Raw genomic sequence first — 16,818 nt, 5'->3', positions numbered from 1 at the left:
ACCTGCGTCCCCGGCCAATGAGATACCAATGGGAAATTTGTAAGCGGGACCTGGGCACAGCAGCACTCTCTTCACCCGAGGTTCCCAGCAGTACAGGGTGTAGAGGGTCCAGAGCACCCAAACTCTTCTCCCCCGAACAACCCACAAGCAATGAAAAAGAACTGCTTACCGTAGAAGCACTGGCATGTCTGGCAGCAAAAATGATACATGACGAGTTCTGCAAGGGAGAAAGAGACAGCAACTGAAAACACTTTCTTTACAAGTGGGCAGACCACCGATAACCTCACATGCATCCCAAGCAGATTCCCCACCACCACCCCATGGCCTTTCACTCCCATTTAACACCTGACTTGCAAATACACCTCAGTCCCTTGGTTATAAAGAGACTCTCTTGACAACATAGGCGCCAACTCTAAGGGGTCCAGGTCCGATCGGGTCTCCCGATAAAATATTTGAGAACAATCAGGGGATGGAGGAGGCTGAGAGTGGAGTGGCTTCAGTGGCTGGTAGCTCCGCCTGCTGTTGCTGCCATGGATGGGAAGGATGAGGGGAAGCAGCTCCTGGCTGGTGGTGGCAGGAGGAGGAAGATGCTGAGTGCCAGAGAGGAGGAGCCATCAATCACTGAAGCCATGCTGCCACCACGTTCAGCTCCACCCCCTGGCTCCTCCTGGAGTCCCTGCATCACGCCTATGTCATGTGTGTGTCATCGGCTCCCTTCCAATCTTCTGCTCAACTTGGCGCCTCTGCTTGACAACATCACACAAGTGAAGTCTGCCATCATAGATCAGTATTTTCACTATAGCACATGGGAAGAACATTTTGAAATACTTGGGAGTTTCCTTATAGCTCCTACCACCAATACAGAAGTGCATTCTTTGCAAAGAATCAAACAAATGTTTTTTAGATTATTATTTTTTTGCTTTTGTTAGGTTCAGGAACCAAGTTTTCTATACTTCTGCTGAGTGATAATACTAAAACCAAGGCAGGAGTCTTATGGTGAAGCAATTCTGAAATTTCAAACACTAGGCTTTACTTTCTTTGTTGCATTAATTGTATTCTCCCCGCCCCCTTCTCTCCCCGACACATTATGTCCCCATTCCTACAGCTTCCACTTTGTGCAATTTCCACTGGTTTTTGTACCCTGCAAATGTAGGATGCCTGGCATCAGCTGCCTAAGAGTTTTGGTCAGGACTCCATTCAGCAAGTGCTCATCATGAGTCATGTACACCAGGGAGGGTAAGCAAAAGTGTGCTACAGTTTCACAGTCCGGCAATCTTGCTGGTTTAGCAGCATTGGATACCTGCAAGTTGCTGAGTTTCCAACCTGTTAATATGTGCTAAGATGAGAATTACAGAGCCAAAGGGTTGACACAGACAGTGTTAGACACAAGCATTGTCTGCATTTAACAGACCACCACGTGGGTTATAGTGGTGCCCCGCAAGACGAATACCTCGCAAGACGAAAAACTCGCTAGACGAAAGAGTTTTCTGTTTTTTGAGTCGTTCCGTAAGACAAATTTCCCTATGGGCTTGCTTCGCAAGACGAAACGTCTTGCGAGTTCTTTTCCCTTTTTTTAAAGCCACTAAGCTGCTAAGCCGCTAATAGCCGTGCTTCGCAAGACGAAAAAACCGCAAGACGAAGAGACTCGCGGAACGGATTAATTTCGTCTTGTGAGGCACCACTGTATAATAATATTGCCCAAAAGGACTTTGGTGAAGTGAAGAATCTAATTTCATCATTCAACAGCAGAACTTCGACTAAAAAAAGTTAAATATTAACGCTTGGAAATGTTCACCAACACCCTTACCCCAAAATTGCTCACAGGTCACATGCCATATCCATAGTTGTGTTTTGTGGCACTATGAAGGCACAGAAACAAAATTATGCATACAAAAGAGACGGGTGAAAGTTGGTTGAATCTGTATCTGTTATACAGGCAACCAAATTCAGCTTCCCACCCCTTGCATAATTTTGGTCATTATAGTCCTGTATTCAGATTCTTTTCCTAGGGTTTTTTATTTTAAAGTATGCACAGCCCCAATCATAATCTTTCAATTTTTAAGATTAAGCCTCCCTTGTGAACAACCCCAGTTATAAGCAGTAGTGCAGAAGGTTGCATATATGAGCAACATAAACAAGGACACCCCCCCAACTATAGTCACTGTTTTTGGCCCAACGTACTTAAACTTCCTAAGCACTTGGATCCCAGGTATGCATTACTCAAGGGGAGCACCTTCCAATCTCAACTTCTCAAAAGCTACCAAACACAAACAAGGGTTGATAACTGAAGACAAGGAAACTGCATGCTGGGGGTGGGGGTGGGCAGAGGAAATCAAGAATCAGTTCCCTGCACAAGGAGTACCATACTGCGCCTTCCCACTGGTTGAGATCATCTGAGAAAGCATTGCTCTGCAAACCTTTTCCTTTGGAAAGCATGAAGAGCATGCAGAGTAAGATCTTTTCTCAAAGCAGGTCTGTTTCTGCTGTGGCAACCACCCTGTGGAACTCCCTCCCTTGAGTTGACGCTCTTTACACCAGCAAGCAATGCCTGCTTTTGAAAACGTTCTCCAAGGTGCCTGAGGAACATGTTTGCTTTTCTGTTGTATTGCTGTTGCATTGCTTTTGTCATGTTCACAGTTACTCTCTTTTTTAAGTGCTTTAGAATATTTTGTATGTCGCCAACTTGAAAAGAAGTCCCAAATATCCATACTTTTGCTTGCCGTTTACGTCTAATCTTTTCTCAAAGCAGGTCTGTTTCTGCTGTGGCAACCACCCTGTGGAACTCCCTCCCTTGAGTTGACGCTCTTTACACCAGCAAGCAATGCCTGCTTTTGAAAACGTTCTCCAAGGTGCCTGAGGAACATGTTTGCTTTTCTGTTGTATTGCTGTTGCATTGCTTTTGTCATGTTCACAGTTACTCTCTTTTTTAAGTGCTTTAGAATATTTTGTATGTCGCCAACTTGAAAAGAAGTCCCAAATATCCATACTTTTGCTTGCCGTTTACGTCTAATCTTAGGAGAAAAGCTTTAGATGAGCAAAGGCACCCCCTCCAGTCACAAGCCATTTCCCCCTTCCCTTTCTTGCAGCCCCATCTCCTACAATAACAGAAGATGCCGAGAAACAGCCAATGATATAGGAAGCAATGGCTGCAAGTGGCACTCAGCAGTGGAACAGCAAGAGAAACTAATTGCAAGGTAAGCATATGATATAGCTAAGAGCTGACTTAACACATCTCAAGTGACAGAACACACACAGGAGCTGTCTCAGTACAGTTTGCCTTTGCAAGAAGGAATGCTTCTACTTTCTTGCACTCAAATGCACTCAGCTTTCCCCCAGGTGGCCTGTAAAACTTGGGATAAAGTGTTCCAATACCCAGAACACCAACCTACCTGATGGGGCACCTAAGGGAAAGGTGCATGCTACTACGGACAAAGCCTGGGAAGGAGATTTCCACATGTGCATGGACAGGCCCCCTTTAAAGTTCTAGGGCTAGGTTAAAAAAGATAAAGGGACCCCTGACCATTAGGTCCAGTCATGGCCGATCCTGGGGTTGCGGCACTCATCTCGCTTTATTGGCCGAGGGAGCCGGCGTACAGCGTGTCATGTGGCCAGCATGACTAAGCCGCTTCTGGAGAACCAGAGCAGTACACAGAAACACCGTTTACCTTCCCGCCGGAGTGGTACCTATTTATCTACTTGCACTTTGACATGCTTTCAAACTGCTAGGTTGGCAGGAGCAGGGACCGAGCAACAGGAACTCACCCCGTTGCGGGGATTCGAACCGCCGACCTTCTGATCAGCAAGGCCTAGGCTCTCTGGTTTAACTCACAGTGCCACCTGCTAGGCTTACAACATGCCAGAAGCTAGAATTTGGCAAAAACCCTCTTTAGAGGGTGGGGAGTAGAATTAGGTAAATTATGCAAACATCCTTTCGACCTAATGCAGGGATAACTAACATGGTGCCCTTCAGATGATGCTGGACTACAACTCCCATCAGCCCCAGACAGCATGACCATTGGTCAGGGATGATGGAAGTTACACTCCCATCTGGAGTGTACCATCTCAATGGATCAGATCTGAAGCTCTAGGTTGAGGACTCTTGTCTTCATTGCAAACCAGTCCCCGTAGCAGAGAGGAAGGAGGGGTGGGGGTTCATGGAATATGGCAGACAGGAAGCAGAAGAAAGAGAGCTGGCAAAGAAGGAGACCTTGGGCTTCCTTTTTCCCCCTTCTCACAGAAGCCTTACACTAAAAAAAACTAATCCCACCATCCCCATATGATTACAGCCAGACAGGAAGCTTTCTACTGTATAGTAAAACAAAACAGTCCAGACCACTGATGATTCTTTTGTCCCTCTGTCATGAAGTATTTGGAATAAACAAATTCCAGCAAATTTGAGAGGCAGCCAAAAGCCAAGGGACAGGTCCTATCAGACACCGACAGGACACAAGCCAAAGGGATTTCCGTGACCACTTTCTATATCGGAACTTGGGCAACCTATGCCTCAGCTGAGCACATTCTGCTGACAGGAAAAGTGTTTTCAGAGCAGGAAGACTCAGCATGACTCTAAGACTACATCAAGATGGAGGTTTCTTAAAACCAATTAGCTTATCAATCAGGTCCGGTGGCATCAGTTCAATGCACATAAGCATGGAACCAGAGCCGCAGCAATACTGAAAGTACATTTAATAACTGGCAGCACTGCCAATTTGACAGAAAGCCTTTGGCCTGGAGAATATTGCATTAAGTGCCTTTTGCGTGTGTGTGTATTTCTAGATTTGCTTTTGGGGCAACACAGAACACCAAAAGTCCACACACACGCACCCTACATCTGTAAAACCGATGGCACCTCCTGACTTTTGAGAGAGGTCAGGACTCTATGGCACTATGGCATAGGACTCTATGGAAAAGGACTATAAGCTCAACGGCAGAGCACATGTTCTGCAAGCAGAAGGTCTCATTTTCAATCCCTGCTATTTCCAGTTAGGGCTGGGAAAAGACTCCTGCCCAAAACCCTGGAGAGCCACTGACAGTCAGCGTGGAGAATACTGAACTAGACAAACCAATGGTGTGACTGTATATAAGGAAGCTTTCTATGTTCGGAGCCCACTACTGAGTAGGAAAAATAAAGCAATGTAGTCTAGGAATTTAGCCAAGTTGCAAGCTGCCAGTTTCCAATGAATGGTCCCCTGGGCACTACTGACAAGACTTTCCCAACCCCCAGCTGACTTGCTCTTCACTTGTGAAAGTGTCCTCTGAGCATCCTTTGAACTCCTTTTTTGGCTCCCGGCTTACCTCTTCTATGCTTTTAATGCCTTCTGAGCAGCGCATACCTGCCTGCCTATCTTCCAGGACAGGCCACGCAGGAGCAACCGAGTTCCTTGGCTCAACATGCGCTCCTCTGCGACTGATGACAGGTACTCCACCGCAGAGGCTGCTGGTGGCCAGGCCCATTGAACACAGTCCTGGCACATAAAGCCTCATGGAACAGAAGGAGCGCTACCACAGCTCCACCAAGCAGTGTCACCACAGTTCTTCCAAAGTCACCCTACATAATCCAGGATAAATAAATCCAGGCAGCAGCTTCCGGCAACACTATGTTCTTTTGCAGCGACTTTCATATGGCTTGACAACCATATGTCAGGAGTGCTCTGATGGTGTTTCCTGCTTGGCAGGGGGTTGGACTCGATGGCCCTTGTGGTCTCTTCCAACTCTATGATTCTATGATTCTATGATCCAGGCTACTGCCAAAAATCAGTACACTGAAAGCTTTAACTTGCAACAGCTTTACCCTCCAGAGCAAATCAGCAAAAGCTTGGTCACTATTAAAAGTAAACAGCAGGATGCTTTGGGGCGAATGGTGTGGTTCCCAGAGCCGTATCTAAGCAACAAACATCCCTTTTCCACTCTGGACCTAGAGAACTATCTTGGGACAACTCTTGATTAGGAGGAGGCTGAGAAGGAGGGAAAAAAACATTCACATAAGACAAGCTGAAGATGGTAATTTCCTGCAACATTTACAGGGAGGAGGCCGAACCCTGCTATTTCAGGGATTAAGAGGACTGCATACAGTCACAGTTGTTCCTCAACAAGAGAGAAATTCATGTCCTGTGAAGAATGCAAGAGTACTGTAATGGGAGTTCGCAATGGGAATCTTATAAACCTGTATTTTGCTATACAACTCGTGCACTTGGATTCTCTAGTCTGTTGCCTATAATGTTTCAAATTACCATATTTTTTGCTCTAGAAGACTCACTTTTTCCCTCCTAAAAAGTAAGGGGAAATGTGTGTGCGTCTTATGGAGCGAATGCAGGCTGCACAGCTATCCCAGAAGCCAGAACAGCAAGAGGGATTGCTGCTTTCGCTGCGCAGCAATCCGTCTTGTTGTTCTGGCTTCTGAGATTCAGAATATTTTTTTTCTTGTTTTCCTCCTCCAAAAACTAGGTGTGTCTTGTGGTCTGGTGTGTCTTATAGAGCGAAAAATACGGTAGTTTGTGAAGTTTTTAACCTTAGCTACACCCGCTCCCCTTTAACAGGAGCAGGCTTGCAAATAGCCACCAACATGGGAAAGGAAAAGCTGTGTCTCATATTTTGAAACACATGTGGTTAACGTAGTTACCTAGGCAAGTGGGTTGGCAAGGAAGTGGGTTATTATAATCTGCAGGCAACATTTTGCTTTTGCAAGATAAAGAAACGCTGCTAAATCTGACGGTGCTGATTTTCTGTGTAAGTGTGTGAGAGAGAAGAACAGGACACTTTGAGGATATCACAACCCTTTGGAGCTCACTGTGTTCCTGATGGATCAAGAAGCCTGTCTAATAAACTTCTGGGGAAAATAAAGCAGCACCTTTTATTATAACCAACTTAAATCACTGTGGCTTTAGCTGCTTTAAATAAAAACACAAACCTGATATTTAATATGGGTTTTAATTTTTAAAAATCTATTATACCAAAGTCTTCTGAATGTAATGCACATTTGTATGAGTCTAAAACTATAGGCTTAAAAACAACAACAATCCACCAGGTATTTAAATAGCTGACAACGTGGCACATAACAACTGTCACTGCTTTTCTGCCACAACATATACAGTGTCTCCAATGACTGTCAGATTCGGATTTTGCAACAAGTTGTTTCTAGGAGAACTATACAGATCCATTGCACAATAAGCTTGAGAGAAAGGTGAAAATATTTTATAGTACATGCCTGCAGTAGATCAGGGATCACTGGCCCTCCAGATGTTGCTTTGACCACTGGCCATGCTAGATGGGGCTGATAAGAGCTGGAATCCAACATCTGCAGGCAGGGTTTGAAATTAGCAGGGCGCAGAGAACATTTTGTGCCTAAAGATTCTCCATTTGCAAGCACCTCAAAAAGTATGGGTGCAATTTTTTGCGCCTGGCTGACACTCAAGGATTACTGAAATGTATGTGCTTTGAATACTTGAAATATATGTTAAGAATAGACATTATGTTAAGGAGTTTAATAATAAAAAGCAAAGCATTTTGAAAACTGAAGTATGGTACAGTGGTACCTCGGGTTAAGTACTTAATTCGTTCCGGAGGTCTGATCTTAACCTGAAACTGTTCTTAACCTGAAGCACCACTTTAGCTAATGGGGCCTCCTGCTGCTGCCGCGCCGCCAGAGAACAATTTCTGTTCTTATCCTGAAGCAAAGTTCTTAACCTGAAGCACTATTTCTGGGTTAGCGGAGTTTGTAACCTGAAGCGTATGTAACCTGAAGCATATATAACCTGAGGTACCATTGTACCAATATGTTTATTGTAAACACCAAATTAAACATGTATTAACGATTTCTGCTAAAAATGTGATGTTAACAATGTGTCACTTAGGTGAATTGCATATTAATTCATGCTTATCAAAGCAAAAAATAAAGTGTTGCTGACCCCCCCAGTGGTGACTATAAATTCTGTTTTGGCGCCCACAACCCAGGTCCCAGAAGCCATTTGGCTCCTAGCTTTTCTATCCCAGTTTCTAACACTGTCTGCAGGATCATGGTTCTATTCAAATCATGAGTGCACTTGCCTGTCAGCCACCAGTTAACAAAATACAGAATACAAAACTAATATAATAAATGTGACATGATCCTGTCAGACTTTAGAGTGAGCCAAGGAGCCTGCCATATTTGTAACCTCTCTCACAAAGTTAATAATAATAATTTATTATTTGTACCACATCCCTCTGACTGGACTGCCCCAGCCACTAACTGAAGAGTTATAGTCTGTGTTGAGTTGCACCAGGAGAGGCTAGACATACATTGCTGTATGCACTCAGTCAGAAATGCTCTGGTAAACACTGCTGAATTCTGAGGATAAGCAATCCGAGAATAAGGAATGAGTTTCTTTCACAAGCTATTCTTTGCCTAGGAAAGAAACATCTAGTCAAAGTGCAAATGGAGAGCTGGAAAAGTACTCAAGTCTCTGGAGAACTTATAAATCCATGAGAACTCTGGTATTTACACATTTCAAAGGGGTGATGGTGAAAAAGCAGACACTCCAGCTATCAGCAGAATAAGACATTTCTGGAGTTCAGGAAAACCACACAATATAGTGACGTGCCCACATTAGTATCCACCTGACAGCATCGCACAGTCAAGTCTGATATCTCTACATGGAAGGACTGCGTATATTACAAGAAGTCCACCAAAAAGAGAATTGTTTGTACCCCAAGGTGTCATCTTAACTGCATTATGATATTTCTTTGCTAGCTCTCTGCCTCTTCTGTGGCTCCACTTTCCTTTGTCCAACTTGGAGCTGCAGTCTTTGGCTAGGGATTAATTTTCATGCATCATCTGAAAGCCATTGTGCAAGCCAACTGTATTATGTTAGTAAAGTACTACAGGTGCCATCTGATTATTTTTATTAATAAGACTTATCTTTGTTTTTTCCATTGTGTGGTTTCCAGCTCTTGTGCGTGTTCTCTCTCTTTTAGTATACCAGCAGGAGCTGACATTGCTGAATTCAAGGATAAAGTACAGTGGTGCCCCGCAAGATGAACGCCTCACAAGATGGAAAACCCGCTAGACGAAAGGGTTTTCCGTTTTGGAGGCGCTTTGCAAAACGAATTTCCCTATGGGCTTGCTTCGCAAGACGAAAATGTCTTGCGAGTTCCTGCAGGTTTTTCCCCCCCCCCCTTTTTCTAAGCCGCTAAGCCGCTTATCAGCTGATCTACTAATCCGCTAAAAGCAGCTAAGCCGCTAATAGCGCTAATCCGCTAAGCCATCAATGGGCTTGCTTCGCAAAACGAAAAAACTGCTAGACGAAGAGACTTGCGGAACGGATTAATTTCGTCTTGTGAGGCACCACTGTATGCCAAAAAAAAAAAAAACAACCTCAAAAACCCTATCCTATTTTGCTCTCCCCATTTGTTCCCCTTTTCCTTGACTGAGGAAGCCTAAAATTTAAGTTGAAAGAGAAGGCATAAAGCAGACTCAGGTCCTAGATGCCCTTCTCTCTTCAAAGCATGGGGAAGCTTCCTCGCCCCCAACAACCAGTACAGTGGTACCTTGAGTTAAGAACTTAATTTGTTCTGGAGGTCCGTTCTTAACCTGAAACTGTTCTTAACCTGAGATACCACTTTAACTTATGGGGCCTCCTGCTGCTGCCACGTGATTTCTATTCTCATCATGAAGCAAAGTTCTGAACCCGAGGTACTATTTCTGGGTTAGTGGAGTCTATAACCTGAAGCGTCTGTAAGCCGAGGTACCACTGTATATCAGACTTTCTTCCCACTGTTCTCAGTAGAACCAAGTACTCAGGACAGAATGTTGCCTTTTGATTGATGCAGGAGTCCAACATCCCATTCCCCACCCTGTACATGAAACTCCTCCACAGGATATACCTCTCAAAAACGAAAACAAATACTATGCATACCGAAAACCACCACACTCAAGAATTGGGAGGGAAGGTGGCAGATAAAAGACTCCAATTTCTGGGAGTCATCCAAGTGGTTAAATGCCCAATGTGTTTATAGTGCAGGATATGATTTATTTATAGTGCTGGATATTACTATTTGATTTATGGATTGATTACTGTGGAAGTGTGTTGAGCTTCTGGAGTTTGACACCAGTGAATCTTTGCTTAATTTCAGTTGAAGTTCTCCCTTCTAGGTGTTTGCAATATTTGGGTAACACCTGCAGGATAGGTACAAAAGGAGTAAGCTGTCTCTAGGGAAAACTAAGAAACCAGTGTTATTCACCATGTCTTGGTAAATCAATTTAAGAACAAATGACCATTACAGCTTCCAGAGCAGGAAATTATGCCTAGGGAAATCTAGAGTACTCTTAAAAGCAAGACTGCAGCCATTTTTATTTATTTTTTTGTTCTACAAACAAAAAAAAAAACAAGAAAGCCTCAAGCAAGATTGCATTGTATTAAAAATAAATAAATAGACCTATTCTTTCCTAAATATCTAAAGCATCTGGTGCTTTAGAAATGAGAGTCATGAAAGCTCTGACTCAGAAGAAGGGAAGTACGTAAACAGAAAGAAAAGGAAGAGCCTTAGGTCCTAAATAATCTCTGCCTTCATAAGAGACCAATATTTTTTTCAGAAAACTGAAATCTTTCTTATTCCAATTTTGAATGCCTTCACTACCTCTTTTCAAGTACTGTACTGTGGAATATTTATTGCAGTTGTGAAGAAATTTTGCAAAGTCTGGACAAAACCTGCTCACCTTGAACTTTAGAAACTGCAGTCGCTTTCCAGATTTAATATATGAAACGGGTTTATTTTACTTTTTAAAGCATCCTAAGAAAAGAATGAGCAAGAGGGTAGAGAAGCAAAGATAATGAGCCCCATGTGCTTTCACAGGCTGTCTTCTAGAGCTTCAGCAAACAGGCCACTGGAAGCATATGGAGTTGACGGGTCAGAGGATTTACTAATAAACTACTCATGTAGAATCATAGAATTATGGAGTTGGAAGGGACCAAGAGGGTCACCTAGTTCAACCCTATGCAATGCAGGAATCATTTGCCCAACATGGGGCTTAAATCCACAACCCATAGATTAAGATTCTCATGCTCTACCGACTGAGCTACCCCAGTTAGGATGAACACACTAGGGTTTGATAAGGTTACTACTGACAAGTGGTTATGCTTTACTACTGCAGGACAGCAGCCTTTTTCCTTGGGACATGTTTTTACACCGAGGAAACAGAAACCCTGCACTCAACTGTGTTATTACATAATAATGACAATACTAAACCTAACCATTTCAGGATTATGAATGGACAAGCAAGACATAAATATTATAAATGAAATAACCTGTTTTATTTTAATAGTCTAGTTCAGATTTCCCCTACCTAGTTCCCTCCAGATGTTTTGGACTACAACTCCCATAATCTCTTGGCCATCTGCCATCTTGGCTGGAGTTGATCAGAATTTGTACTCCATAGGGTACTTGTTGAGGAAGGCTGGTCTAATTTGATCAAAATGTTTGCTATACCTTTAGAGAGACCATCGCTTGCCGTTGACTGGTATGCTAAAGCAATAAAAGGAAGAACACTTAAAAGAACAGAATGGGAATGCAGTAGAAACGTCAAGATAGAACTAGAACTCTGGACAAAAAACTGGGTCCCCCCCATAGACCCTGGAAACTGTCCTTTTCCTGTGTCTTGTTTTAGGCTGAGCTTTCTAAAGTTTTGAAAACGGTCCCTATGAAGCAAGGAGAACGAGGGAGTTTTTGCATACATGTTCTTTAAAACCAATAAAACAAATTACATATAGGTTCCACGACCAATGGACATATCACAGCTGAACGGCCTGAAGTGTATTATGTGCTTTTGCTGTGATATAAAAGCAATTTCCCACCTATAACTGAGAAGGAAAGGTTGCCCAGCCACAAGTTTGGCTCCTCAAAAGCATTTTAGCAGTGGTATGTTAAGTGGAGTGGGCATGCACATACATCTGCATGCACAGATAGAAGACAGCTGCTAAGGCAGAAGGGTCTTCAGAAAGTCTATGTTCTTTGTTCTGGAAGGGAAGGAATTCTCACAGCTTAGATGCATCCCTACTAGGAAGGTAATGGAAAAGTTCAGAAGCTAAACTGTCACACCCCACCCTTGCAACGGGAATACAGACAGCAGATCAGAAGACCTCACTCAAGATAATGCTGTCTTTCTGCAGAGGGCAGTTTATATCTGCCAGCAGGAGTCCGAGCCAATTAAGGGATTCCTATATAAATCTGTTCAGGCACAGACTAGTGAACAAGCTGTGACCCAGAGAGAGCCGCATCCAACCTCTGCAACAACATTTTCTGTGCTTTCTTCTCTAAGCTAGGGAAGACAGCTATGCTGCTGGCCTGGATTTAGCCTGTTCTCTTGTGTGGATACTGAAGGATAAAGAATATCCTAATAATGTTCCCGCGTTATTTGGAGGCACTGTCAGATGGCTCAGTGAATGCAACCTACTTTAAACAGACCTTGATGTTTAGCTTGACTGCATGCACCCAACAATAAGGGCAATTAAGGTGGCAAGGTCAGCCAAGCACCTCCATGTCATTTTAACCTGGTTATCAGGATCTGGGTGATGCAATCCAGCCAACGGCCAGCTTGCCAGCAAAACTCAGTAGGACGATAACTCACCATGGAAGAAACGTGAATCATGCCATCTGACTTGGGAGGTCCAAACCGTGCAAAGGTTTCTCAAAGCAGCACTTGCCTATAGTACTAGAAAATGTTTTTTTCCTCTTACAGGTGTGCCAAATTAAACTGAGATACACATTCTCCTTCGGCCATCACTCAAGTCGATTTGACAAAAGCAGGAATACTGGCCCCTTCAGGGGACCCAAATTCTAACATAAGGGACTTGGGACGAAACTGTGACTATGGAATAGGAGTTATGAGAGGGACCTGCTGCATGTAGCAGACCCACTGCCAATCAGCAGGGAGAGTTTCCTAGAAGATATAAAACCCCAACAAGCACCTGTTTGTTTTGGCATCATCTTGTGCTTTTTACACACCTTAACTTGTTTAAAGTTAACACAACATGGCTGTGAATTCATTTACTTACTTATTTATTTACAGTACTAACTATATTTATATACTGTCTTTCTGCCCAAAGACTCAAATATATGCAATGGATTTTCATGCACATACTTTCTGAAAGAGATCCTCTCAATTACTGATATGGGGTTGCTTGCTTTTATTATTTTTACCCTGTTTTTCTGTGTTTGGACACACAAAGTAGCTTATAGAATTAAACAGACAAAACCCACCACTAAAACTAATGTGGAAGGCTCTGGAGATCAGGGCTCTATTAGTTCCAGTGACAACAATGCAGGCTTCTTCCTCTTTGAGGGCTCCTTCTTAGGCCCAGTGCGGATATATCCTTAGTCTCCAACCAAGGTTATGTCTGTCATGGTTATCAGTCCTGATGCCCCTGCAACTAGATTGCAAAAGCAAAGTTGCAGCCTTGGAACTGGTTTCATTTTGAGGCTTACTGTCCCTACTGCAGAGTTTGAGCTATCAAAGAGACCACTCTGAAACACTGCTCCTTGTAGCGACTCCCAAACTTATTTGATCATTCACTGTCCATTATCCAGCCTCAATAACTTTATGCTGCACATTAACCTGTTTGTCCTTCTGAATATCCACATATAGAGTTCCAAAGAACACCCAAAAAGAGAAAATGCTGCATAACACTTAGGAACAAAGAAAGGGGGTTCTTTCAAACAGTTAAGACTGCCAAGAGTTGCAGTTCCACATTATACTTATTCAGGCATTTGTAATAGGGTCTAACTAAAATGAAAGTGCATGCACAAACACCCTAGCTCTTGCATCCTCCAGGTCTATCATTCTCCGTGTGTTCCAATACATCTGCCTGCAGCAAGGAAGGCTCCTGTACTCATGGAAGCTTCCCTTTGTTCTAGAACCCTGCTTTTCCAGTTTTCCAAAATGCATGGGAACTCAACAAGTACAAGTGGTTTCCCAAGTGCAGGCTGCTGCCCTAGAACACACAAGGGACAACAGGCTTGGGAATGCAGAGCTAGTGTGTTCATGTACACTTTCCCTTCCTAGCATATTTTGGTTAGTCATTTACAAACACCTGAACAGACTACTCTCAACTCAAAACCCCATTCTTTAAGAGAAGAGCAGTGGACTGAGTTGCTGATAGGCAGAGTATTTGGTGAAGAGTTTACAGGAACAGTAGCAGAGCTGAGATTATTACCAGCACACCATCTCTTTCCGAAACAAGAAAGGTGCACTTCTATATGGCACTGACTGAGGCTGGGTGGATCTCTGAATCTTATATACTTCTAATTGCACAAGAACAACCAAATTGCCCAAGCGCACCCAAAGTTTCTCCCACACTCTTAAAATACAAATCAGGACAAGATAAGGAAACCACTCTTAGGTAAACCTTATGCAAACAAGAGCTTACTTCCTCCATTAATGCTTCAGGGAATACAAGCTTACACCCCGCTAAAGCTCTTGCTTTCTTCACCTGTAAACCAGAAGAATCCTTGGGGGAAAACAGGTTCTGCCATCCCCATTACAGAATCCCAGCTCAGAGTACCTATTCAAACCTGAATGTAACATCTTATTGGCAAGTACAGTCTTAACATGTGCAAGCAAGAGACACATGCTCTTTAAAAACCACACAGTGGGTGGAATTCGTTCAATGTACCGTATTTTTCGCCCCATAGGACGTACCGGCCCATAGGACGCACCTAGATTTTTTTTGGGGGGGGGAATAAAGGGAAAAAAATTATCCCCCCCCCAGGCTGCTGCCCGCAAGCCTTGGGAACCCGGCGGACACTCCCGCCAGGCTCCCAAAGCTTGCGGATAGCTTCCTGAAGCCTGGAGAGCGAGAGGGGTCGGTGCACTCCAGGCTTCAGCGAAAGCCTGCATTCGGCCCATAGGATGCACACACATTTCCCCTTCATTTTTGGAGGGGAAAAGGTGCGTCCTATAGGGCGAAAAATACGGTACCACTAAGTGGGGTATGTGTTTGAGGAATTAGGCCCACTCATGCAATGGGACTCCCCCCCCCTCAATGCACTTCTAAACCTGTTCTGGGGTTCCCCCAACAAGTTAGTTGTATCCCACCCAATGTTTTTGAGGCCATGGAATATGTATCACTGGGACTAACACTATCAGCATATATGCTGTGACTTGACAATATATTAAGTATGTCCAGCCAAAGAGCACACTCAAGAACTAGGCACTTCCTTTACACAACTCAGATAAAGCAATACAAGAGCTTTACCAGCAGAAGGCACAAATTTTGTTTTATTGCAGTGTTTATTTAGATGAGCATTTTATTATGTTAGGTTATCTGTATGCTTGCTCTGAGTTCCTTTGGGAGGAAATGAATGTAACAAATAATAAATACATAAAACATTAATTGCACATACTGTATATGGTTGAAACTGCAACCAGACACATCCCTGGACACCCTTGTATATCCAGGGTGGTTCTCAACCACACCAGATTTGAGCGGATCCAAATACTACATCCCAATAATTACACAGTAAGCAAGACAAATACATGTAGGACCCACAATTTGCCTCCCCCTCCCCCTTGCTCAAGCATCTACAATCTTAGCCCAGTATTGTAAGTATCACAGAGAAAGCTGAAATCTCCAGACACCCACATAATACAATTAAGAGTGCTGGAAATGCAATTACTCCCTGAAGAGAAAGAACAGGCATCACCACAAGAAGCAAAATTTAAAAGAGAAATAAAAAGCTAAAAATCAAAAAAGGAAAAGGGGGAAGGTATTTGGGAGAGGATTAGGAGCAGAGAGATGAAGAGCTTACTCGGGTCACTACAAGTCTGGCTCATCTGGCTTTTGTTTCAGACCCAAGTTAAGTATGTCCTAATTTTAACTTCACTATCTACTTGCCCTGCTGCATATCTGTACTACGCAGAAACAGAACAGATTTCTTCAGTCATCAAAATTTAGTCAAAGTACAGCAACAGAGCAGGCAGAAGTCAGGAATGGGGAAAAGGTAAATAAGCCCAAAATAAATGCTCTGGGATTAGCCATTTGCAATCAATTGGTTAGGGAATTTAGTGAGTCTGTAGTTCAAATAAAATTGTCAAGTGGCCCTTTATCCTAGGGAAAAAGCCACATCCAGACTTTTCAGCAAGACAACAGCAAACAGCATATTGAACTTTCAGTAGAAGGCAGAAAATTAGACTGTAGCAAAGGAGAACACAGATCACGAAGAAAAAATGGGCACTTGGAAAATAGCCCAATAGAAAGAGACTGCTTTCAAGAAATGTCACTTGTTACAGGATGTGTGTGCATGGTGCGTTTGATGCCTCTAATACATCCCACAACTTTATCACTGCAATCTTGCAGCAAAAGAAAATGCTTACTAGGAAGCTGCACTACTTTCCAAATACATTAGACTAGAGACCTACTTTGCCCTTCCAACATTCCACCATGCTGGGGTGTGAGCCAGGCAGCAAACATTAATTTATAGATTCATGCATTGTTTCCCTTCCATGAAACAATTGCTAGTATTTCTTCCACTTTAGGAAATACTAGCAACCAGCAGCATGACGCTGATTACTCATGTTAAGGGATACTCCATCCCAACTTCACCCTTTTGACAGCTGACCCTTTTGCCCTCTAAGCATCCTAGGAGAAGCTTAAAGGTGATCAAGTTGTTTAATAAGGGCTGGGGATCACAAAAGAGGTGGGAAAGGAGGCACAGTTTTCTAGCTAAATTTCCACCAACATGCACCAGTTTAGCTGCTTCAACCCACCTGCTATAAAAAGGAACCAGAATATGCCTTCTGCACCTTTCCCCTAGATACCAAACTTAAGACTGGGGGTGGGAGCATACAAC

At 43.4% G+C, this 16,818-nt stretch overlaps 1 protein-coding gene across 1 annotated transcript in view; it reads right to left on the bottom strand.

Annotated features, from left to right (window-relative positions):
* Positions 1–16,818, bottom strand: part of CS (citrate synthase) — a 32,981-nt gene that overhangs the window by 14,791 nt on the left and 1,372 nt on the right. Inside the window, exon 2 of the mRNA XM_079966399.1 lies at positions 170–217. Within this exon, the coding sequence (XP_079822525.1) occupies positions 170–217 (48 nt within the window). The remainder of the gene's footprint in view (positions 1–169; positions 218–16,818) is intronic.

This window comes from Podarcis cretensis (genome assembly GCF_951804945.1).
Source record: "Podarcis cretensis genome assembly, chromosome: 2".
Taxonomy (NCBI): Eukaryota; Metazoa; Chordata; class Lepidosauria; order Squamata; family Lacertidae; genus Podarcis; species Podarcis cretensis.
Note: the sequence above shows the minus strand (reverse complement) of the source record. Positions and strands in the feature narration are given on the sequence as shown.